This window comes from Anabas testudineus, chromosome 6 (genome assembly GCF_900324465.2).
Source record: "Anabas testudineus chromosome 6, fAnaTes1.2, whole genome shotgun sequence".
Lineage (NCBI taxonomy): Eukaryota > Metazoa > Chordata > Actinopteri > Anabantiformes > Anabantidae > Anabas > Anabas testudineus.
In genome coordinates this window covers 1,860,345-1,885,022 of record NC_046615.1, presented here as the reverse complement: position 1 = coordinate 1,885,022, position 24,678 = coordinate 1,860,345, and the positions used below count along the sequence as shown (strand labels likewise).

Sequence of the window (24,678 nt, the reverse complement as noted above, 5' to 3'; positions counted from 1 at the left end):
CAAGAAAAAGTTTCACGGATCTATCAAAGTACTTCCTGGTCAACAACGTCGCGCTGTCGTAGACTTCACAATAAAGGTTTAGGAGCAAAACGGTATTGCGCGTGCATCAGAAGAATTCTTGGTAACCTTTATTTTGACGACCAGTCACTTTGACAAGGAAGTTGTTTGCAACGATTTCAAATTAAAATGAGATGTAAACATTGAAGAACAGGTTGTTCAACACTTCACCCTTAACTTGCCGATACATGTCCGGGTGGGAGATCACAGCCCATTCATGAATGGGACTTTAAAAGGTCGATACTCGGTGTTGTCTCCCTCCACAGGGCACAGCTGAGCGTCGTTACGTTGTTATGAGCGAGTAACGTTACTGATGGAAGGAAGGAAGCTGCAGGCTAACACGAAACGTTTCCAGAGTTTCCCCAAGTTACCGGTGTGGATCATAGAGTATATCTGGGCTCACAAGATGATGGATATACAAGAAGGTTGGTTTGAAATGATTTTAAAAAGATCAACAACACATTTTATTGCAGAGACTACTGTACTGTTAGTTCCGTTCATTTCAGTTTATAAATTATAGATCTGAAAACATCATAACCTCTAAAATAGTCACTACAAGTCGTGAACCTACCTGCACTTCAGGATTGAGATTGGAGATTATCGTGTGCCAGTCACTGCAAAACTGGGACAATTGCATGTTAAAGTACTGAGAGCATCCTGTAACATGTACATCTAAAACTTAGGGAAGTTAGGTATCTACTCAAATCAGTAGAAATTTCAAGTAGAAATACCACAGTGTAGAAAAACTCTACTCTTAAAACTATTCTTAAACTATAGTAAAAAGTACAAGTATGAAGTATAATGTATAGTAGTATTGTTATATTTTGTAACTATACAACTATGAGTTATACTTTACTTGTAACAGATTATTTCTACACTGAGGTATTTCTAATTTCCTAATTCTACCTAAGTAAATAAATACACTGCAAAATAAAGAAACTGACTTGAATTAAAAATCCTGTATTTATTATGTTACTGAAGTAAAAGTACAGAAATTATTAGCTTAAAAGTACTTGAAGTACCAGAAGTACTGTATGGTTCACTTCACACACACAAACATGATATTATTGGGTTACTGATGCATGAACATGTAAACATTACTAATGTTGCAGCTGGTAAAAGTGGAGCTGTTTTTAGTCAGTATGTGCACAGACATGTGGTTAATCTATAATAACACTCTGATTATATTTTTCATGGAGAATCTGCATCTGCAAAGTAACAAAAACTTCCCCGTACATGTAGTGAAGTAGTTGTAGTGGAGTAAAAGTAAAATTAAAATACAGCATTAAGGACAAATGCCTTAAAATTGCTGAAGACCAGTACTTGAGTAAATATACTTGGTTATTTTTAACAACTGCATTTCTATAATCACATAAATTTTCTAGCACTATGAGGTTTTTATGGTTGCTCTCAATAAGGAAATGAACGATCAGAATTGTTTATGTTATTATTTTAGGAACATTATATTTGTTAATACTCTTGATTTAGATGAAGATCAGATCACATTTTATGACAAATTAATGCAGGAAACCATTTTTCTTGCCACTGTATGTTATACTGTTGATAACGTGAATGTACTAGTCTATTTCAGATTAGTCCTAACTGTTATTCAAAACCATAGTATACTGTTAGATGGTAATTACTTAAAAAGTAAATAAAAAAAAAAAAAGTAGAATTATTAAAATGCAAGAACTCTAGTAAGGCACACTTTTTTAAAAACTGTACTTAAGTGCTTCATTCGATTAAATGTACTGCAAAACATGGAAGATGACTCGTTTGAAATTGATAGTTATCACAAATTAAAAATTGGGGAGGGGTGTGATGCTTTGTTTATTCCCCCTCACAGTAGTGGACCCTTCCCATTGGCCAGACATGGACTCCCAGCCTCTGAGCCTTGAAGATACATGGAGGCTGCGCGTTACCTCTGCCCAGGTATATTCCATTGTGAAGAACAGAGATGTAGAAAACTTTGAACGAGTGATGGGTTTTCTGGAAGCTACTTACAGACTTCTACCTGGACTGGTGGCTCCCATCAAACATATGAAGATCATGTTTGGTCTCAAGACTATGGTATGTAAATGAGCAGTAATAGCATTCTTCCATTCACCAAGCATCTGACATCATGTGTTTTAAATTTTAAACTTTACCGTCTGTTGTCTCTCCTTCCAGGTCATTATGTGGATGCTGAGGATGGGCAGAGGAATGGTTGACACAGTTTTTAAAATAATTAAGTTCTTCCCAAGTAAACTACCTCAATACCAAGATCAGTGTGTAAGTGACCTACATTGGAACTAGCTATTCTGCATTATTGAAAGAACTTTACTTAGGGACACTTGTTTCCCTAGAAATAAAAAAAAGTAAAAGTGTAAATCCCCATTAATTTGTGCCGTCAGTGGATGCTGCTGGACTAACTTGCTTTGTGTTAAGCTACTCTAGTGTCTTACAAGACTTCTAAGGCTGCTGACAGGACAGGTTTGCAGTTACTACAAATAAATAAATAATAAATACAACCGGCCACACAGGGGGCAAAAATTACCTTAAGCTGGAAAAATAAGCAAAAGGAAACACATGACATCTACAATTAGACATTAAAAGTGTCCAAAGAGTTGTAGACAATTACCAAAAAATAAAAAAATTACTAAAAAGAGACCAAAACAAACAAATAAAAACAAAACCCAACTGTCACCCATAATGACTCAAAACAAAGTGACAGTCTTATTTCTAGTTTTGTGCCTGTCTCTCTTAGTTTGGAGTTCCTACAGGTGAGTGGGGGCCTTTCCCCTGTCTATGCCCAGTGTCTCTCTGTCCATGCAGTACCATGCACTGCTTATTTTCTTTGTGAAGCATTTAGCAGTTAAAGAACAAACACACATAGTCCAAAAATAGAGCTAAAAGGGAGATGGAAGACTGCACTTAGATTTGTCCAATGCACATAGTTGAAAATATAATGAAATGTTTCATGAATTAACTAAACAAAAAAATCTTTTTGTAGTCTAGACAATCAAACATTCATGTCATTTACAGCTTACTGTGCTTGACCTTGCCGTTATTAAAATCTTATTGTAAATATTTTCTAGATGAGATTTCTAACTTAATCATATCAAAATGTATTGATCCAGCAATGATGTTTTGTTTATCTCTTTTTTTCTTGCACAGAGCCATCATGACATGTTTCTCATGAGGAAGAATCACCTGGACTTTAAGACTCTGGCAGAATCTCTCGCCACAGACAAGGACAAACTTGAAGATTATATGAAGGTTAGTTTATTTCACCGACTGGATTAGGCGCTAAAATAAAGGATGCAGATAAAGGTACAGGTGACTTGTGTCCATGTCTGACACAGCACTAATCCACAGTAAACTACAGTTTGACCATAGCCAGGCAGTGTTGACTGGAAATAGTAAAAGTAAAATGAGTTGCCCTGTCGAGAGCTGCTCCTCTTTCTACTTCATTTTAAAGAAATTAAGAAATTTGGGAAAAGTGGAGAGTGAAGCCTGTTTTTCTTTGTGTTGTACATACAATGATAATATTTCAATAAAAAAAAAAAACAATGACAACATTTATATAAAAGGCAAAATATGTAATGGCTGTTAAAAGCACAGAAATATTACTTATATTATAAAATATGATGTATTAAATAACTAGTAATAACTTAAATCATCATCCAAATCCTTATTCTTGTTTGTTTGCACCTCTGACTGGCTGTGTAATGAGATTATAGGAGGATGATGGGTCATTATCATAGCACAGGTTCCTCTCTGTGCTCCTAACTGTTAGTCCTTTCCTATCCCACAGGGTGCACTACAGATCTACATTTAAAAGTAAATCCTTATTTTTACCAAAACTGGCCCTATTCACAAAATGTGTTATACTGAGGAACATTTGTGTTCAGTGTTGGATCTTCTTCTGGTCAACCACATCTAGTAAATTCTAAACCCTGTGGGCAAACATGCACGAAATTTGTGTGGAGAGGAATTAAGCCAAAGCAGTTTCCTAAAGGCAGCAGGAACTGCACATATGAACATGACATGATGTACGCTGTGTGTCTTTCAGAAACACATGGAGGAGCAGTATGGTGAACACTATGCACAGAAAGTAGAGGACAGGCTGCTGCACTATCTACACAAGCTGGAGACTGTGTTACCAGGAGATACTTACATTGACAAGGTGTGTGTTATGTGCATATGTTTGTGTGTGTGTGTGTGTGTGTGTGTGTGTGTGTGTGTGTGTGTGTGTGTGTGTGTGTGTGTGTGTGTGTGTGTGTGTGTGTGTGTGTGTGTGTGTGTGTGTGTGTGCTTTCAAAGAAATTGTGAGAACCTTTATGTTGAGATTAATTCTGTATTTGAAAGAATTACTGTGAATACTTTAAATGTAAAGTAAACCTTTAAGTCAGACTATAACAGAGCGTGGAGATAGAAACAACACTTGAACCTGATCTGGATTGATGCATTTTTTTCCATATGTGTGAACTAGTTACTGAAGAAATCAAGTCCTGTGACTGAAGAGGAGAAGCTACTGTTGGAAGTGGTTACCTGTGACTCCACAAGCATAGCAACAACTTTAAAGACACTGCTGCACTGTGGTAAGAAATGCCTCCCAAAGCACTAATCGAATAATCTACACATATTACCTAATTATAGTAAAATGTTTACTTAGTACACTAAGCAATTCTGTATAAAGTAAATAGCATCTTCTTGTAGGTTAGTAGGAGAAGTGGATAATAAGCCTACATAAACATAAACAGCAAAACTAATGGAAAACATAAAAAATAAAAAAAACAAAACAACAAAAGAAATTAAAGCTAAAAAAAAGACATTTTACAACAGGCGAAATGAAATCAAGTGCCAATAAGGCATTCCTTTCACTCTCAGTACTACACTCATTTGGTGCTGCGCTCTTCTTCTTTCTTGTCTAAACCTGATGCATACATTACCCACAATGCAACTTGCTGAGGAACGTTTGATCAGAGACCCAGGTACCTTATAGTAACCGAGTAGCACAGATATGTGGAGGGATCTATAGAGGTCTGACTAACTCACTTCTTTTTAACTCCACTCTCACAGATTATAAATTATATCCTTTTTAGTTAGACCACAACTCATCTCTTTTCCCGATGCTAATCGCACTTTTGTTACTCAAAATGCACTTCCTGTCTATTCCCTTAGATTTTGCATCATGTCGTCAGGCCAGGAGTTCTCAATCATCAGAAAACAGAGAGAGTGAAATGGAAAGCTCTCCGTTGTCAAAGTCTGTTCTGAATGGCAGCTCTTCAAAGGCTGTTCTCAAGCCTAGGATGGAAGAAAAAAGCAGTGACAAAGGACATGAGGACATCTGTCAGAGAAGCAGGGAGCCTGCCTCCTCTCCTCATTTCTGCTCGAAACACCAGAGATGGGTGAAGAGCATCCTGCAGGAGTGTCCGGACGAGTGCTCAGATGAGCTGCTACATCAGGCCAATGCTTCTTTATCTCCCCCGCTGTTCCACTCATTGTCATCCACATCTTCATCACAGGACCTCACCCCATCTGACCTCGTCCCATGTCCCCCTGACCAACATTCACCCTTCAAAGATCCTTACCCAGCTTCAGACGCCCAGCCTTCTGAACAAACGCAGCCCGAAGAGAAGCACAGCCCTGAATTAGTAAGGGATAGCTCTCAAACAGAACCTCTTCCTAATGAGTCTTCGCCCAGACACATTGTTCTGCCTGCTCTGTTGTCGCCAGTGGTTCGACTGGTTGACATTCTCTCAGTTACAAGGAGCTGTCCTACCATTAAACCCCATCAGCAATCTGCAAATCATTTCACCATGTTTAGTAACAAAAAGGCAGCTTCCACTCCCCAGCTACTAACCTATCCTCATTGCAGTACCTCAGAGAACAAAGACTCTTTGTCAACTCAACCAGAAAGCGTTGATCTTCCAAATGCGACATACAAATTACAAACAGCTCCTGCATCTTCCAGCTGTCAGCCAAGAAATTTACGGCCTTTTTCCAAACTCTCAAGAAAGTATAAAGGGACTTGCAGTAACACCAGACATTCACAGACTCACGAATTTAGTCAAAACCCTTTAGATGAACAGACCAAAATAACCCTACCTACCTTTCAGAAGACTTGTCCTCCCTTGCTGGACTTCATTGTTTCTCCTACAATTGACAGTTCTACCTCTACTTCTCAGTCAGTTCATTCAGGGAGTCTGTTGTCACTCTGCAAAGCAAATCAAATCCCTTCACCTACCACATCATCTCAAGCTTTCTATCAGAACTCCCCCAAGCCTCTTCCACAGGGGCACAGTCCTTTTCAATTAAATACACTACCATCCTCCACTGTTGTCCCCTCTGCCTCCAACTCTGATTGTCTGGCCATCAGTCTTGACACCAGCAAAGTCAGCAGAACCTGGATGACATCATCACTTCTGAGACAGGCTGTGCCGCTGCAGTCCACGATGCTACAGCCCTCCGTGAGTATAACTAGGCTGAGCTCTCGTGAGTGTTACCGCATTACCAAGGGGAGATGCTCAGCCAGGTGCGCAGAGCCTGTGTTGCAAGGCAGAAATGAAGAGGAAATGAGGAAGGAGGAGGAAGAAGATGCGGATTCTTCTTTTGATCCAAACTGTCTTTACTCCAGTCATTCTTCAAGTGACAGTGAGGGCTGGACTGATTTTGACCCAGACTACAAACCTTGCATTAAAAAGAAGAGACTACTCCTGGAGTATGAGGCTGCTCGGATCCTGGACCATATATGAAAACATTATAACATTAGGAATGTAACTTAAACAAGACAGGGGGTTGAGATCAAATCCAATAATAATGTTGCGTTTTAACATCTTCAGGATTTCTGCATCAGGAACCATTAAATTAGTTTTTTCTTTCGGCAGTAATAATATTAAATAATATAATACAAATTAACTTTTTGCTCATAGGTTTCTATATGTACAAATACTAAACTATGCAATATACTAATACTGGTAATAAGGTAATCTAGTATTAAGAGTTAGGATTGCTGTACATATTTTAATATTAAGAATAGGTAAAATCACAGTGATGTGAAACAACACCAGAAACCAGCAAACTTACTAGACTGTAACTTATGAAATGTGAGAAATATTTAGTCTCAGTTTAGACTCGGTGAGCAATTTTAAAAACACTGTTATTTAATGCAGTAAGTAATTTATTAAAGGACATGTTTAACTTGAGATATGTCGTCCATTGATCCAAAAGGGTTTCAGTTAACGTTTGTATGCTGCTGGATGTTACCAATATACCAATTTCTTGTAGCATTGTGTGTAGCAGGTGTGTCTCGAACAATTGACTGTTTCATTACCACAAAAAATATCTTGTTGTAGATTTATCTGATAAATGTGAATAAACAGCTGTGTTGTGTTTTTGTCAGTTGGTACAACATAAATGCAGCAAATACATAGACATCATTGATGAAAACCTGTTCCAGAGCGCTCTGGACCTCAGAGTGGGGCAATTGTTCATCTTTCATGTTTCAACAGGACAACGCAACGACCCTAAGCACAAGCCAGGATAACATAGGAGTGGCTACAGGAGAACTCTGTGAGTGTCCTTGAGTGGTCCTGCTGGAGCCCAGACTTGAACCTGAATTGCAAAGAAGAATAAGAGAAACTGCTCAAAAATACAGACATGAGCCTGTAATTGGTGCTCAAGATGCTTCAACTAAGTATTGAGCAAAGACTGTGAATACTTAAATACATGTGATTTTCTTTTGTATTTATTTTTAAATAAAACTGCAAATACTTCTTATTTTTTCCACTTCGACATTATGGAGTATTGTTTGTAGAACTGTAAGGAAAATAATTAAATGTAATCAATTTTGAAATAAGGCTGTAACATAACAAAATGTGAAAAAAGTGGAGCTCTGTGAATGCTTTCAGGATGCACTGTATGAACACAGCACGATGGTGAACATAGGAGACATACCTTCTTGGTACTTGCATGTTATAGAGTGGATTAGCAGTGTCAGTGTCAAGGCCATTCAATTTTTGTGATTCAGTGAACTAATTAGATTTTTTGGATGTCACACTGACTTTGTTTTCATCCAGTTGTGGACCATACTTGTAATACAGTGCTTATAAAAAGTATTCACCCCCTTGGATGTTTTATCCTTTTATTGACATTATAGATTTATAATGTCAATAAAAGGATAAAACATCCATCATGATTAATAAAAGTTGGCGACTTTGACAAAAATACTTCAGAGAAATACCTCATTAATGTCAAAGTGAAAACCGGTTTCTACAAAGTAATGTCAATGAAATAAAAGTATATAAGATGAAGTGTTGTTTTGTCTTCATGGTGTAATGGTAGCCAGGAATACTGAAGAACCAGTGACTGGACCTTCTAGACACAAGTGTCTTTATACTGCAATCACTTAAGACACATTCACTGCACTCAGGTGATCCCCATCTCACTAATTGTGGGACTACCTGCACTAAATATCTGGACCTCTGTTGGATTAGGTCAGACATTTTAAAAGGGGTAAATATTAATTAATATTAAAACACTGATTTCACCTTACATACAGTATTTTTATTTCATTAACATTACTTTGTAGAAACCGGTTTTCACTTTGACGAGGTATTTTTCAGACATTTTTTTCTTAAACTTGCCAACTTTTATTGACCATAAGTAAATACTTTTTATAGACACTGTATGAATGTGATACAGTACATAAGAAACGCTTGAGACAACTGTCCAATTGGAGTCAATGATGAACTGAGACAACATAAATAGATTTTGTGCTGAGTTGATTTAGAAAAGTTGCTGTACTGATAAAAGCAAAATTTGACAACAGAGCTCAACATTATGCTTTTTATGTTTCTTTATAATCATTATGACTATACAAGTTGGCAGGGACTAAAAAATATAAATTAAAGCGACGATATACAACTTTAGCCAGCGCTAGCATGAGGTTCAGGATCAATGGTAAATGATCTGCACTTCCATAGTGCTTTTCTATCTTATTAGAACTCAAAACGCTTTTACACATCTTCTTCACAGAGACGTGTCCAAAAATTCAGCTTGATAAATACCATCAAAGACCAGGTGCTTATTCATTTGATTATTAGCATATGCTGGCCAGGCCCTGAGATACGACACGACCCGAATGTCCGAGTCAGACGCACCTCTAAAAGTTTAAACAGGTCAGCTGCACAGCAAAGTTTGACAGATAAAAGCATGCAACAATTAACGAGAGGTGAAGTTGGGGCGCCAACTAGGTGAGTGGCCGGCAACAGACGGATGGGTAACTCAGCCAAAAGAGGCAGACAAAAAGCAAAGTCCAGGAGCACGCAGGAGGCTGTAAACAGGCAGACAAAAAAGGTTAGGCTGGAAAGTTACTGCTGGGATGACTAGATAGTCATTCTACCAAGAAAGTGAATGAGGGAATGAAAAACATGTGAGCAGGTGTGTAGGGGGAGTCAGGTGGATGAAAATGGAGGGAAGGTGTGATGGTATCTGGTGGCTGGATTAAAAATTGCAAGAGACAGAATGAAAGGCCAACAGACTGAGACAGGAACTGTGACACAAGGCTGCCTGCAGATTCATGGATTTACCTAAAGAGTGAGATATGTTCACACCACAAGGTCTTCAAGAAATCAAGCACACAAAACAAATTAAGGTCTCAAGCTTCTATGGGGCAAAAGTGGGCGGACCAGGCCTTATCCACTTGCCTAATAACTTGTCAGTTCATGTTAGCCAGACAAAGACCACAAACCCCACCCACGGGGAGTCATCTACATCTATATTTCTTTGGCCAGTTGGGTGCTTGCATGTCTCCTGAGGCAGCCAATCATCTCAGTAGCAGTAAGCTCTGTATGGCGTTGCATCCAGTGGCACGACACAGGACCAACTCATTGCCTGGTGATAAATTATGTGTACACAAATGTTACGTGAGTGGCAAATCACTGAGGGTCAGCACTGAAGTCAACAGTACCCCCTGTGTTTGCATATCTGTATTTACACTGTGCTATTGGAGGGAATAGAAGATAGACCCACCCTCAGAAAAATGAGGACACTGTTTACTGACTTTTGACCTGAGGATTGATTAGTTAAAATGTCCTTAAATGATACATGATAGACGAAGACACAGAACAACACACAGAACAAGAAAGGAAGTGTGAAAATCACTGTATGGCTCTTTCCTTACCAGAACAAACCTGCAGTGGATTTCAGTCTAGTAGCTCCATATTCATTCTACCATGTTCTGTGAAAGTAGGGTAATGAACTCAACTTTCCATGCCCCAATTATCATGCACATTTTCAATTTGCACATCGGAACATGAGACAACATAAATAGATTTTGTGCTGAGTTGATTTAGAAAAGTTGCTGTACTGATAAAAGCAAAATTTGACAACAGTGCAATGACAACAGAGCTCAACATTATGCTTTTTATGTTTCTTTATAATCACAACTTACCACCATTACCATCACCTATAATGGATTGAGTTTGACTGTCAACTGTCGATAACTCCTCGGTTTCCTGTGTCCTTGCTTGTAGTCTAATTGGTTCTAATTCTGCTTAACTTTGTAAGGTCTGACATTACATTTTAAAGTGCTTTGAGATGACTTTTCTCATAATTTGGCACTATTATAATGAACTGAATTGAATTTGCAAACTGATTTTGAAAGTGAATATAACTTTTGATTTTACCACAGTAATGCTGACGTCTATTCCAGGTCAGTACTCTATGACATCACTGGTTGTAGTTGCATGTGAGATAGATATGAGACTTCTAACAACATTAAACAAGTTTCCAAGTTTCAAATAGACAGAACAAACAAAGCTGCACATTTGTAAGGTTCGGATGTAACTTTTGGACTATTTCTTAGTAGATATGTATATATGGTACAAAACGTATCTTGGACAGATGCAGATCACCGTCTAGACAGTAACAGTGGCTATTAAAGGTTTGGGAGTGAGGCTCATCCTTCTAACCAATCAGAGAACTTCTATACCTGAAGAGCCCTGCAGATCGTTTTGGAGCAGAGCAGGGAGGGGGAGGACTGGATTGATTCTGAATCTTATGATAGCACTAGCTAAATTTGCATATGGTTGCTTTTTGTGCTTTGTTTGTTCTACCTGTGATTTTATGCACAGATGCCACCACCAACAGGCACGGCCGCAGTCGCCAGGTACAAAGTACAAAGAGCTAAATTGTAAGCGCGTTGACTTATGATGTAGATGCCAATTAAAAGTAGAATTCACCAGTTTCCTGTACAATTTGACATTTGACATTGTCAAATGATGACATTTACAGTCTTTTAGAAACTAAAGTTCATATATGCCCAAACATAGTGAAAATACAAATATTAACCAATGCCGTGCTTGCATTAATGATGTCATCATATTATTAGTGACTGGGATTGTGGACAATTCTTCGCACCACACATACTGACTTAAAATTCATCAGGTAATTCTAACTAACATAAAAATAAAGTTTGGGCTAGTTCATTGCTTGAAGGCTTGTATATATATTTGCTTAATCTCAGAGTGTAACTGTGGATGTTTACTGCATTTGTCCTTGTATCATATTGCATCACAAACATGTGATGTTTAATGTTTGGACCACGAGGCTAAAGAGCAGTGAATGACTGAAGTAACACTACATGTTTTGCTTGTGTGCATCTATTATGCATTCAAAATATCTCTATAGAGCATACTTTATTATATTTTAATTGATTTTTCTCTCCCGGGATTACAACATGCTGCTCTCTTTAAGAGTTTGGACCAATGAGATGTGACTGGTTGTTTGAGTATCACTAAGAGATGCCAAAGTAGGAAGTTTTCTACAGAATGGGGCTTTGACCTGTAATATTGACTTTAATTATCTATATATAGTAATGTCCTGAGATTATTTGTTGTCAGGATCTCAGCATCTGTTGGTCCACTAAACGTAAAGGTAAACTTCACTGGTTTGCAACTTCTCCTTTATCTTTCTATTTTGCCAGGTACATATTTATTAAATATGTTTTTAAACAGTTGCCTTCCCTTTATTAAAATATCTCTTTGCCACTAGATAAAAACTCCTCCAGATGATGTCTATGACTAACAAATAAAACAATCTGAAAGGTAGGCGCAGTGAGATATTTGAAAATAGGGAAGGGCCACCTGGGTTAAATGATCAAACAGATTGTGTGTTCCTCACACCACTCATAGGAGTGTTTCATAAAATAAGACCTGAATGGCACAAGGAACCATGTGTTGTGTTGAGGTTTAAAACTACATGGTCTCCCATGAAGAAGGCATTGGAAATGAGGTGAGGAGAACATCAGTGATTTCTGCTTGATTAGTAAGTTTCAGATGCTTCTCCTTTGTTGTGAGGTTATAAAACATAAACAACTGTGCAGACTGAGGCAGATTGTAGCCAATGGTAGAAGAGCACAGAGCACTGGGTGGAGCAGACTGGATTGATTTAAAATCTCAGGCTACCACAAGCTTAGGTTGCAAACTGTTGCATAAATGTTACACAACATTAAACTTAAGCACACAACATTTGACATTTGGAATCAAAAGACGACCGTGTGTGGGGGAGTACTACGTTTTTTGATCCATCCAACAACTTTGACCATCTCCTAGCACCAATGTTCCCACGCCACGACTACGTCGCCAGCTTTCCTCTATGCTGGTGTCATTGTTTTTTATGGTTGTATGGTTTTATCTTGCTTTCCATTCAGTTAGGCTCCACTTTTACAGCACTGACTGGTCATAAGGTCACCACCTACCTAACTAAAGTGATTTATGGACCTGAGTGGTCTCCCCTTGATGTTCCCAAACTATGACTTTGCACTTTTTGATGAAGATTGTCTCACAACTTTCAAGTTGCTTAGACCGTATGTTCAGGTAATACCACTTGAGTTGGATATTTTCTGACCTGCTTTGTATTTATTGTTGAGATACAAAAAAAGGCTCCTCAGAAATGTATTCCAGGTAACAACAGCACAAACAATAACTACTGAATTATCATAAGGATCAGAACAGGACAATCTGCTCTTAGAGTTTAGAGTGACACTCCTTGACTTGTTACAAAAGCCTGTGAGATTTCAGTGGACATGAAACATTAAGGTGTTCCAAATGCACAGCATCCCCCAAAATCCGTGTGTTTCTGTCATGCTGTTCAGTCCAAGACATCAGCAGACTGCTCCATGTTTGTTGTGTTGTTCTTCATTGGAGAGCTGGACCAGGATCAAACACAGAACAAGTCTGGAATCCCTCTTTTTCAGCAATGGGTAAGAGAGAGACGGGAAGGGATGTTGCTCAAGAATGTCATACACAGTGTGGTGGGTGAAGTACACTCAAAAATACTGGATACTTATAGTGGAGTACTTTTATTATAGTAAAGATATCACCAGATATCAAGTACATAAAATAGTGTAACTGTAATTTTCCATGTGCATTTATATGCATCCTTTATTTAACCAGGCGAAGCAATAAGAACAGTTTCTTTTTACAATACAGTACTGGCCCCTCTTTGTTACCATCACACATTCATTTTCTACTTGATATTATGAGGTTATTGTTGCTGATGGATTCGTTTGTGAGTCGTTGTTCAGTTGGAGCTCATCTTCTTTTTGGATGTAAAATCAATAGAATATAACAATAAATAACATTCTTGGAGCTGCAGGTGTAGTTTACTCATTTACTTGACTGTTATCACATCCGCGGAGCTGCTCTATCTGTTTTGATGGACTCGGACAGACAACAGACAACAGAGGTGTCCTGTTCCGTGCGTCACAGTCGTCCACCGCCTCCCCGGTAATTGGTGCCGTTAAGGGTCTGAGGTGGTATGGATCTGTTTAGTGATGTAAGAGGGGTGTAATGGCACAACCCTCAGCTTCCACCAATGGAAATATGTCCCGAGTCCAACACCCATGGTGGAGGATCTTGCTATAAAACCGGATTAAGCCACTGTGCGCTGTCCTTTTTATGTAAGCTGCGCGTAATTAACCAGCACTGCTGCTTTTCTGGACACAGTCTGTGTTGAAAATACAATGAGGTGAGTAAGAACTATGACGTTTATATTTCTATGACTGTGAATCAATGAATGAAGTTGAAGAACTGATTCAGCTTAATTAAAAACAGATATTCAGAGGTTCATTCACCCACACTTCTATTGATGACATGTGGTTATGACTGTCCAGTTCAATCTGAGCAGTTCAATATAAAAAAAATCATGCTGTGGAAGATAAATCGTTTTCAAGTTGAATGGAAGAGCTGAGAATGTAACGCGAGCGTGGATGAACAGTGAGAGGCACAGGACGCACTGAATGAAGGGTTAATAAGAGGAATAGCTGGTCATGATAGAACAGTATGCATCGGCCACATTTTAGCATCCTGCAGAATTAAACAAGAACATCTGTCCTACATGCACGATGTTTCATTACTGAACATGCTTTTTAAAAACGTTTTTAATAAGAGGACTAAAACAACATGAAGAGTTTCTTGCAGTTGAGCATCAAGAGGAAAACATAAAATCATTGAATTAAGTAAGTTAAGAAATGCATGAAAACAACACTCTAAGTATGCAACAATAATTACTGTCAACAAAATATATGGACACTATGTTTTAACAGTATTATTATTTTATTATACGTATCACAGGTTGTTATTTGATTATGTATAAACATTTAAAGCACATAAAACTCCACTGTTTTTAGATGACAGGGTTGCGCTGGTTGAGGGAGACGGTAATTCTTTTATGCAGTGTTTGGGCCTAATATTATTTAATATGGTCAAATAACTAAACATGTAGTAACTAGTTCTGACAAATTAAGTTAGTGGTATAAAAAATAAAACAGTATAAAACATGTGTGACCATGGAATGGAAAGAATATCATACATGTTAAAAGACAAAATGGAGGAGTGTGAGGACATTTGGAGACTATTTGATCAATTTCTAAAAAAAGGCCAATATGGATAAGACATGAAAGCTTAACGTTAATACCTAAAAGCAAAGAGGCGACCACTAGTGGGGCAGGGGGGGTGAGTTTACGTTGTGTTGTCTGTTGGTGAACTTGAATTATTTTAAACTTAATCTTAAAGTAAGAGAAGTGCTAAAGAATTGTAATTGTTGTAAGAATGACTTCAAATAAGATACAACGTGTAGTGTAATATGTTAATGTTGTAGGTAGAATAAAAATCCAAAAAAGACTATGTTAAAAAAAAGTAATTTATAGTGAAAAGAAAGAAGAAATTAGGGTAAAATACAATGCTCACACTCAAAAACTTCAATTAATTGTATTTATAAAAGTGAAGATTTCAAGTTCCATGAAACCAATGATCTCAATGGAAATAAAATATTTGCCTCATTTGTCAGTTGACTTTAATTAATAAAATCAATTTAGAAAATACATTAAATAAATTTAATAAATAAAAAAAAATCTTTTTTTGTGCAATTAAAGCACCTCAAGATTAAACTCAATAAAATACAGTACTACAAAAGTATCTTTGTTGGTGTTCTAATACTCTAATACTGTCCACCTTCCTTATAAGTTCCAGGATGGAGAACAAGTCTTATTCGGTTCAGATGAATGGGACTGGAGTCCACAGCAAACCCGCTGTCAACACTAAAGGCCTGAACGGGACCGGGGTCAATGGGAAGGGAGTTCACAGCAATGGCTTCCACCACGTCAGCGTGAATGGAAGCTTGTATCCGGCCAAAGTCAAGAGCCGCAGGCTGAGGTGGGACGTGAAGCCTTCAGAGATGGCCAACAACACGCTGAATCCCATCAGGGCCATCGTGGATGGCATGAAGCTCACCCCGAACGTGGACAAACCCATGATTGCACTTTCCATAGGTGAGGAGTGACTCAGCCAGTTAATAAGAAACAGCTGGAGGTCCAACTTTTTTATTTACATTCAATCCAAGATATTAAATAAGCCATTATTAATTAATCAATTACCAAGACAAGTAGTAAGACAGTGTTTACATGAGCACTTTTCACATAAATTCAATATAAAACCTCAACAAATGAAACCTTGGTCCAAATAACTGTTATTAATGAAAGTTAAGGTTTCAGATTCTAGGAACTAGAATGCTGCCAGTTGAAAGTAAATCATTGAATTTAACTTTAACTTTAATAATAAAAACTGAAGTTAAGGTTTCTCTCCTTGAGTGAATAAAATGTATATATGATATAATATAGTAAACGAGCCACACCACAGTGCCCATTCACTTCTGTGCTATTTTTATTTTACACCACTTCCACAAGCTTCTTATCTTTAACAGATGTACAGTTTCTGTCACAAGTCAGTGCTCTATATTCCATGACTTATATTATTGTCATGCCCGCAAGGTTGTTGGCTTTTTATGTTTGTTTAACATTTATTTAATCTGTGTTTCATCACACTGTGTTGACTGTTAACTGCCACCTCTGCTGAACTAGGGGACCCCACTGTGTTTGGAAACCTGCCCACGGATGAAGCGGTGCTTCAGGCATTGAAAGGTGCTATAGACTCCCAGAAGTACAATGGTTATGCTCCTTCTGTTGGTGAGTTACACAAAACCGCACTAGAATTAAAGAAATGCAGTGGTTTTGCAGCCAAATTAGTTATTTTATTGCTACCTTCAATGTACATTAAGAAATGTTGTGGTCAGAAATATGTCTGATGTCATCAAAGCGCATTCATTCTACCTTATACATGTTTGCTTACCCTAATAGTTAGTGTGGGTGTGCTCCAAAGAGAGGAAATGCAGACAAAATGATCCTAAACCATATAATTATTCATCATCTGTGGTACTAATATACTGTATCTCTACATCTACAGTATCTCTACATGTATGTTTTCTCTATTTCCACTGTCAGGTTACCTGAAGAGCCGACAAGCAGTGTCCAACTTTTACAGCTGCCCTGAGGCTCCACTAGATGCAGAGGTGTTTACTCCCCACTCACTTCATACCTTTGCGCACACACACCTTTATTCACACTTATAGTAATAAGATAGAACACCTTAAGCTCATTGCACTTTGTTAGTGACTGAAAATCACAATATTTGCAATATTAAGTTCTTGATAAATACAGCTGCAATCACATTGTAATACATCACAGTGCATGTCTGGAAAGTTCCCCTTGTTTTAGTGACTTTATTCTAGTCAGAGAGTAGATGTTCAACTGTGTTGGCGTGGATAGAGACATGGATTGCTTTGATGTCCCCTTCCAGGATGTGATCTTGACCAGTGGCTGCAGTCAGGCCATTGAACTGGCTATCAGTGTCCTGTGTAACCCAGGGGACAACATCCTGGTCCCATGCCCAGGTTTCTCCTTATATAAAACTCTGGCAGTCTCTTTGGGCATCAAGGTCAAACTCTACAATCTGCTGGTAAGTCGAAATTACGTGTCATCCTCACCCCCCCACTACACCACGACTATGACACTTACTGTAGCCACATGTCACATTGCAACATAAAACAGACACAAAGTTGATGAAGGTTTGGAGCATATACTTTTGCCATTGGTGTAAAATCTGTGTGGCCAGTTCTAAACAACTCAAAAGCTTTTTGCGTCTAGTTTATTAGCATTTGTCCGTGCGCCCAGCAAACCCTGCTGGTTACCAAACTTCTATGAACACATGCAAATGTCCAAATGTACTGTGGCTAAATAAGGGCTGTCTGTGGTGTCACTGCAAGGTTAGCACAAACCATCCTGGAATAATGCTCCCAATTCAAAATAAAGGTTCAATTCTTTCCATTTTCCCAACATTACTTGAACGCAGCAGAATCACAGCAGAGTAATTCTTAGCTGTGCAGTAAGTCTAGTGGCCATAGCTGGACGTTCCTTGGCTGACTCCACAAATTGTAGCATCTGTTTCCTTGGCCACATATGTTACACTGATATGCTGTCACAGGTTTTGCTAATGTAATATTTTCATGGTCTAAACATTCCTTATAAATGTAGTAAGAAATTGGAAGAAGAATCTGGACAATCTCTTTTAATCAGGTTTGCTGTATTCCACTGGGAGCAATTTTAGTTTTATTGTTGATTATTAATTTTATTATTAACATGTTGCTGGTGACCAGCAAAATACAATTTGTAGATTAGAGAATATAATAATAATAATCTATTGCTCTGCACACCTGACTCTGAGTTTGATGTCAATTGAGGGCACAAACATCTGGGTATTTATCTAAGGTGGCTATTGACTTTATATTTTTAAAATAATACAGTTGATTATAGAGTAGATGATGTCATGTGGTGGAATTGTGCAGCGTCTTTCAAATGATCAACCTGATGACCTTCTCCAGTTGATGTCACATGATATTATCTGGAGGAGTTTTTTTTTTTTACATAGATGTAGCAAGTTATTTAGTTACAGGGATAGTAGGGTTATTAATAATACCAAATATATGTACTCCCCAGAACTGTACAATGGGAAGCAGGTTGAGTGTTGGTATCACAGTATCACAACAGTTACATAACCAGCTTCTACATGTTGAGCAGTTTTTTTAATTGTGGCAATAAATGCATGGAACATGTTAAAAAGTGATCAAAGCTGCAGGAATCCAGCTGTTCAGTTAATGCTTCAGGATGAGCTTTCCAGCTCCGCAGATTGGAAACAGAACTCAAGCTCTTCAATAAAGCCAAACTTCAAACATATTTACCACGTAATGATACTGCAAGAATTTGCCCATCAAAGTTTTAATGGGGTAAAAATCAGGATGCTTTCTCATTTTGGCAAAAGTAACAATGTCTGAACATCACCAGGCTGTGTGGTCATGCTCAGGAAAATATTCATTCTCATACTGACATGCAGTCAATGTCTGATTTGCAGCCTGAGAAGTCATGGGAGATTGACCTGCAACACATGGAGAGCCTGATTGATGAGAGAACATCTTGTCTGATAGTTACTAATCCATCCAATCCGTGTGGCTCCGTCTTCAACAGGGAACACCTCCAGAAGATCCTCAAAGGTTAGCTGCACTCCTGCACCACTTAGCTTCAACACAAAAAAAGAGAGTTCTCATGAGGTTTTTATTGGCATCACAGAAGTAATCTTAATAAAACAATGAAATAAGTTGATTCTTGTTTTTCCAGTGGCCTCCAGACACTGTGTCCCCATTCTGGCAGATGAGATCTACAGTGACATGGTGAGTATGAGTCCATAGACACACAAGTCTCATCTGAGTATAGGTTGGCAGGTGTGCTTGGCCCTCTGGAAAACCAGCGAGGCACATTTTTTACAACAGTGACAGCAGAGGTTGGGTTTCATTTGGTGGTATTTGCCTTGGCTCTGCATGGCTAGTATACAATCCCACATCAGCACAGCGGGGATTAGGGGCCATGTGCTGTGAATAAGGCCTGGAGGCAGTAACCAGTAAAGCCACCCACTGCTAATACAGTGATGGTTGTGTTAGATGAGAGTTCTGTCAAACGATGGTCCATTAGAAATTCAATATTTTAGGAAATTTTGTCCAGTGTTGGCATCAGTGTCAGCCTTGAAAAGGTTGAACTGGTTGAAGGTCATGCAAATATGTACGCAGATATACGCATAGACTCCTGCACACACAGACAGACAGAACGTTCAGCTCAATAAAAAGGTGGAGATAAGGGAAGGGTTTGTCTAGCCCGGCAGTCTAGTAGTTTTCCACTTATGTGCCATTCTGACAAGGTGTTAAATTCAAATGATGGGTAATGTCCGGAAGAACTCTTTAACCTTTAGTCAGTGTTATTAAAGAAAATAGCATCAATCTTCATGATAGCTTCTGTTGAAGAAAGAGGTGAAGATGATCAGATGAGGTCAGTGCCTGTAGGTAAATGCAATCAGCGTATACAGCATCCGGTTTCAGCAAAGGTCTGTATGATCATCATTTGTTCAGTGGTCACCGCTTGCAAACACAGTTTCTAGATGTTTTTAATGATAGAGCCTAAGGTGATTCTAACCCAAGCCCGGGAATGTGATGCCCGAACCCGACTGCAACCCAAACCCGATGCAGTCCAGTTTATGTGGTGCTTTTCTATTGGCCCGTAGGAAGACCTATGGGTCCAAACATCAGTTTCAGCTGACCATTAAACGAAGCTGACATTTGAATGCTCGAGCTCTCTTTTTATTTATCTCTTGGTGTCATTTGTGCTGTAACTGCACCTACAACCTAAGGTTTGAGCTACGTGACCAAACCTAATCCCAACCCGAACATGATTTCTGAATTTCTGCCCAAACCTGTCCCAAGCTCAGCCTGTACTCTCAGGTAGTGACTGTCCCATTGAGTTGGGTTTGAGCATCCGTCCTCTTTCTTAAAAACCTTGAAGAATGATCTGCATTGTTGTCTGCACATTATTGACTTTTTGTGTTTTCTAAAAAGTCTGGACGTCGTGTTCTTTTTGTTGTGCTGTTGTGTGAGTGGAAACATTTACAGCTGGGGTTGTTGGGTGCATCCACCGCCGCCCCCCACCCTCCCCACCCCGCCACCACCCTCTGACCATTTCACTTTGAACGCATGCAGACCAGAATGACTCTGCACTTTTTTAGCTGCATGTGTTTGCAATCATCGCAGAAGTCGGGTTTTGAAACAGCAGAAACAGACGAGGAAGGAGAAGGCATGTGCCGGGGAGGGGGAGGGAGGGGCTGGTGCTAGTGAGACCTTTTTTTAATGGTCTGACAGTTCACACACTTGAAGGGCCACGGTGTCTGTGCCTAGCTGAACAAGACTCAGTCAGTGGGGCATCTTCCCCCTGCCCCCTCTCCTCACTGAGGTCTTAATATGCTTTGTGCAGATAATTCACATGAGCTGTGAAGGCATTCACTATTAATAATAAACTTTTTTTGTCTCTGTTCTCACTTTTAGTAAAGTAACTACTTCCTGAAATAGTTGATAACCTCTTAATAACTCGATTTCACTCCATACTAATCCTAATGTTTTAACTTAATCTTATATGTACCTAACATTTGATTTGGGGGGGGGGTATCTCTCAGATTCTGGCTTGCGGCCGTCTGAGCCACAAGCCAAAGTTTGGCTTTAAACTGGGGAGCTATACAGGAATGTTTCAAACTGCCAGCCAATAGGACGCGGGGCTGTTCCCCACTCAGCGTCAAAGATACTGTAAGGCTTTAATGAGAGCCAGCTTTCTGTGGGCTGAGCACAGCTCACTGTTACTTTACCATCACCCTCCCCACCCTGGATCTCTCTCATCTTCTTCTTCTAGTGATTTCTTCCAAGAGAAAGATATAATAACAATCAAATAAGATTTAACTAAATTTGTCTTACTCCATTCATTATTAGGTGATTACTCAGCTGTTTTAACCCCAGTTTTAATTGACTGCTGCCCTAGTGTTACTCAACATGCTGTTCTAACATAGATACTATATAATGTGTTGACATCTCATTCATTTGTCCATCTCATTCTTGTGAAAGCAATATTTAAAATCTAACCAGTGTCCACTGATTACATTTTGGTAGTCAATGGCCAAGGTCACTGTGACAATCATACATCCACCCCATTCTTGTGATAACAATATTTCAACATTGGCACAAAAACAACAAACTGAATTTCACTTTTTTTCTTCTCCTGTCCTTCTCCTTTAGGTTTTCCCAGGCTGTCATTGCCCTTCCATTGCGTCTCTTAGCAGTGACGTTCCCATCCTTTCTTGCGGCGGGTTGGCCAAACGCTGGCTGGTACCTGGTTGGAGGATGGGATGGATTCTTATCCATGACAGGAATGAAGTATTTGGATCTGAGGTACATCTTCTTTTGTGTGTTTTTTTTTTTAAATCTGAACATGCAACAACCAGTATGTTACTGACTAACACGTCTCCTCTTCAGATTCGACAGGGCCTGGTGAAACTAAGCCAACGTATCCTGGGAGCCTGCACTATTGTCCAAGGTGCACTGGAGAGCATCCTCAATAACACACCTCAGAGCTTCTATAACAAAACCATCAGCTTCCTCAAGGTAAACAGGGAAATGATGAACTGGAATTGACTTAACATCCCTCTGGACACAATACATCTTCTTCCCATCATTATGTTTCACTGGAATACTATTTACCCGATACCCTGGACACACTCAGCTGAGCCTCACCTGGGCAGTCTTATTTGTGGCTACCAGAAACCCCTCCATGCTGCTCTGCATGTGATACGTCTGCTGACATAAACAGAGATATATTGATATTTTTTTTATTTATATGAGATTATTAGCTAAGTATAGATATGAAAATCAGTGGGTTTTTAGACAGTGGAAAAAGGATCCATAGTCCCTTTAGTCTTTATTTATCATGTATTCTCTTCTACTAGGTTTGAAACATTTTTGACTTTTTCTACTTCATTCGTTGTATTTTTTTCTGAATCAACATAATAATGCTAATTGGATGGTTTATCTTTTTCCCCTCAGTCCAACTCAGAGATTTGTTTCAGTGAGCTGTCCACTGTCCCCGGCCTGAACCCCGTGATGCCTTCAGGAGCCATGTACCTCATGGTCAGTACTAACAGTGTGTGTGCTTTTTATTGTTATGACAGCAAGTTGGAGCATGTCAATGATTTTACACATGAAGTTTGTTTTTCTTGCTAGAGAGATGCACAGTCTGTGGTGAGGGAATACTTATTAGAACAAGTACTGATGTAGCATAGAGTCAGAATAATTCCATTAAAAAACAATAAATAACACTATACAGAATATATGTATATATGTTTTTGTCTAATATGTCAGGAGGTGGTTGCCAGTGTAATGTAAAATGGAACATTTACTTTATCCATAACAAAAAATATAAAAAAAACCCAGCTGTTACAGGGAAGTGTCTAAAATAATGGTCAATCATAATAATTAAATTAAAGCTACAGTATGACTTTTTTTTAAATATTGTTTTAGTACAAATAAATCTCAAAAAGTATTGTGTCTTATTGTGGAGGGGTGCTGTCGATGCCTCCCATGAAGTCAGACTCAAAGAACAGTCTGGCAGCAGTACAACAGCGTTTTATTTGTGTGCACATTTGTCTAGGTGGGGCTCGACATGGATCACTTCCCAGACTTTAAGAACGATGTGGACTTTACTGAACGGCTGGTGACTGAGCAGTCTGTCTTCTGTCTTCCTGCCTCAGTAAGACATTGCTATCACTACATTTGTCTCCATTAGCCTTAAATTGAGTTTAAACTAATACAAAAAATCACCTCCCAGGCATTTGAATATCCAAACTTCTTCCGCATTGTGGTGACGGTGCCAGAGGAGATGATGGTGGAGGCTTGTGGTCGGATCAGGGAGTTTTGTCAGCGCCACTACCGGCCCCGCAGCTGTGACAGCAATGATCTGGACCAGTGATGGAGCAGAGCTGGATCAGCCTGCTGGTGTGGGACCTGTGGAGACTGAAGCCTAGAGGATGGAAGAACTGTCTTCTAGTCACATTAACTGTAGCAGCTCTAAATCTTCCACTGTTTTATGAAGTTAGACAAGTAAAAACCTGATGCCAAAAGAGTGCTAACATTGACACCACTCTGGCAACAGAAAGCAACATCTCTGATAGTCTGTTGATGTGCAAATGTATAATTTTTGGATGTAAACCACATGAAATTAACAGATCTAATATTTATATTTTATACAGGCAACTTATGTTAACCTCTACTTTTATGTGTGTATTTATATAATCTTTTTAAGGCCTTAGTTGTGATGTAATGTCTTTGATATTAACTGTAGGATCATAGACTACACATGTGGTAATAGTTTGATACTCTCAGCCTGTTCCTTACTTTCTGACCCAATAGCCATTTTTATAAACAGCATATATTGGTAATCTTTTGCATTATTTGCTTGTTTTAGAAAATAACGTGTATATTGTGTATTCTTTGTATGTTAATTGTGTGTCATATTGAATCACATATACATATTTTTACAGACTATTTTATGCTGTAGTTTTCTTTTGTTGATTAATACAAGGAAAAGAACAAGAGTTGGGTTATCAGCTGAGTAATAATGAATATAGTGTATTGTGGATAAGACTCTAATAAATTAGCATAATTAAAACAGATGACTGTACAGTATATACACAACAGTAAGAAAACAGCAACTTTTGGAATTTGTATACTGGCAAAACTACTACTTGAATTTGTGGTCTAATTTAAAAATCAAGTTAATAATTTGCATACATTTTTTCAATTGCTTCCAATTATAATTGTATTATGGCATTATTGAATAAACATTAGATATTTAATACACATCTTACACATATATCCTGAATATCTAAATTGACATTTGTCTAGTTAGCCTAGTACAGTGCGTTGAATCAAGTTAACGTTAATTCAAATGTTGTGGTGATAGAGTTTCCTTTATTTTCATGACTATGAAAATTGTAGATTCACACTGAAGGCATCAAAACTATGAATTAACACATGTGGAATTGTATACATAACAAAAAAGTGTGAAACAACTGAAAATATGTCATATTCTATGTTCTTCAAAGTAGCCACCTTTTGCTCTGATTACTGCTTTGCACACTCTTGGCATTCTCTTGATGAGCTTCAAGTGGTAGTCACCTGAAATGGTTTTCACTTCACAGGTGTGCCCTGTCAGGTTTAATAAGTGGGATTTCCTGCCTTATAAATGGGGTTGTTTTAAGTGAGTAAGTGTTTGTACTATGGCAAGAAAAAAGCAGCTAAGTAAAGAAAAACGGGAAAACTTTGGGT

General features: G+C 38.5%; 2 protein-coding genes across 2 annotated transcripts; both read left to right on the top strand.

Moving 5' to 3' along the window:
- Positions 1 to 179: 179 nt before the first annotated feature.
- On the top strand, positions 180 to 8,158 carry LOC113165322. Its single transcript, XM_026364730.1, has 7 exons — positions 180 to 482; positions 1,904 to 2,127; positions 2,227 to 2,328; positions 3,214 to 3,315; positions 4,112 to 4,225; positions 4,532 to 4,640; positions 5,224 to 8,158. Exons 1-7 carry the CDS (start codon positions 371 to 373, stop codon positions 6,795 to 6,797), a joined length of 2,337 nt encoding a protein of 778 aa, XP_026220515.1. The 5' UTR covers positions 180 to 370; the 3' UTR covers positions 6,798 to 8,158.
- A 5,815-nt stretch (positions 8,159 to 13,973) lies between these two features.
- Positions 13,974 to 24,099, top strand: tat (tyrosine aminotransferase). The gene is made up of 12 exons (XM_026366321.1): positions 13,974 to 14,073; positions 15,570 to 15,874; positions 16,463 to 16,567; positions 16,883 to 16,950; positions 17,238 to 17,396; positions 18,846 to 18,984; positions 19,109 to 19,161; positions 21,595 to 21,747; positions 21,832 to 21,960; positions 22,399 to 22,482; positions 23,003 to 23,101; positions 23,180 to 24,099. The coding sequence occupies exons 1-12, from the start codon at positions 14,069 to 14,071 to the stop codon at positions 23,318 to 23,320; spliced, it is 1,440 nt and encodes a 479-aa protein (XP_026222106.1). The 5' UTR covers positions 13,974 to 14,068; the 3' UTR covers positions 23,321 to 24,099.
- Positions 24,100 to 24,678: the final 579 nt, after the last annotated feature.

Coding starts and splice junctions, on each gene's coding strand:
- LOC113165322 (XM_026364730.1), top strand. CDS start 371: ATGGAAGGAAGGAAGCTGCAGGCTAACACGAAACGTTTCCAGAGTTTC. Junction 2,128..2,226: donor TGTTTGGTCTCAAGACTATG/GTATGTAAATGA, acceptor CTCTCCTTCCAG/GTCATTATGTGGATGCTGAG. Junction 4,226..4,531: donor GAGATACTTACATTGACAAG/GTGTGTGTTATG, acceptor TGTGTGAACTAG/TTACTGAAGAAATCAAGTCC.
- tat (XM_026366321.1), top strand. Junction 18,985..19,108: donor CCTCCAGAAGATCCTCAAAG/GTTAGCTGCACT, acceptor TTGTTTTTCCAG/TGGCCTCCAGACACTGTGTC. Junction 19,162..21,594: donor ATGAGATCTACAGTGACATG/GTGAGTATGAGT, acceptor CTTCTCCTTTAG/GTTTTCCCAGGCTGTCATTG.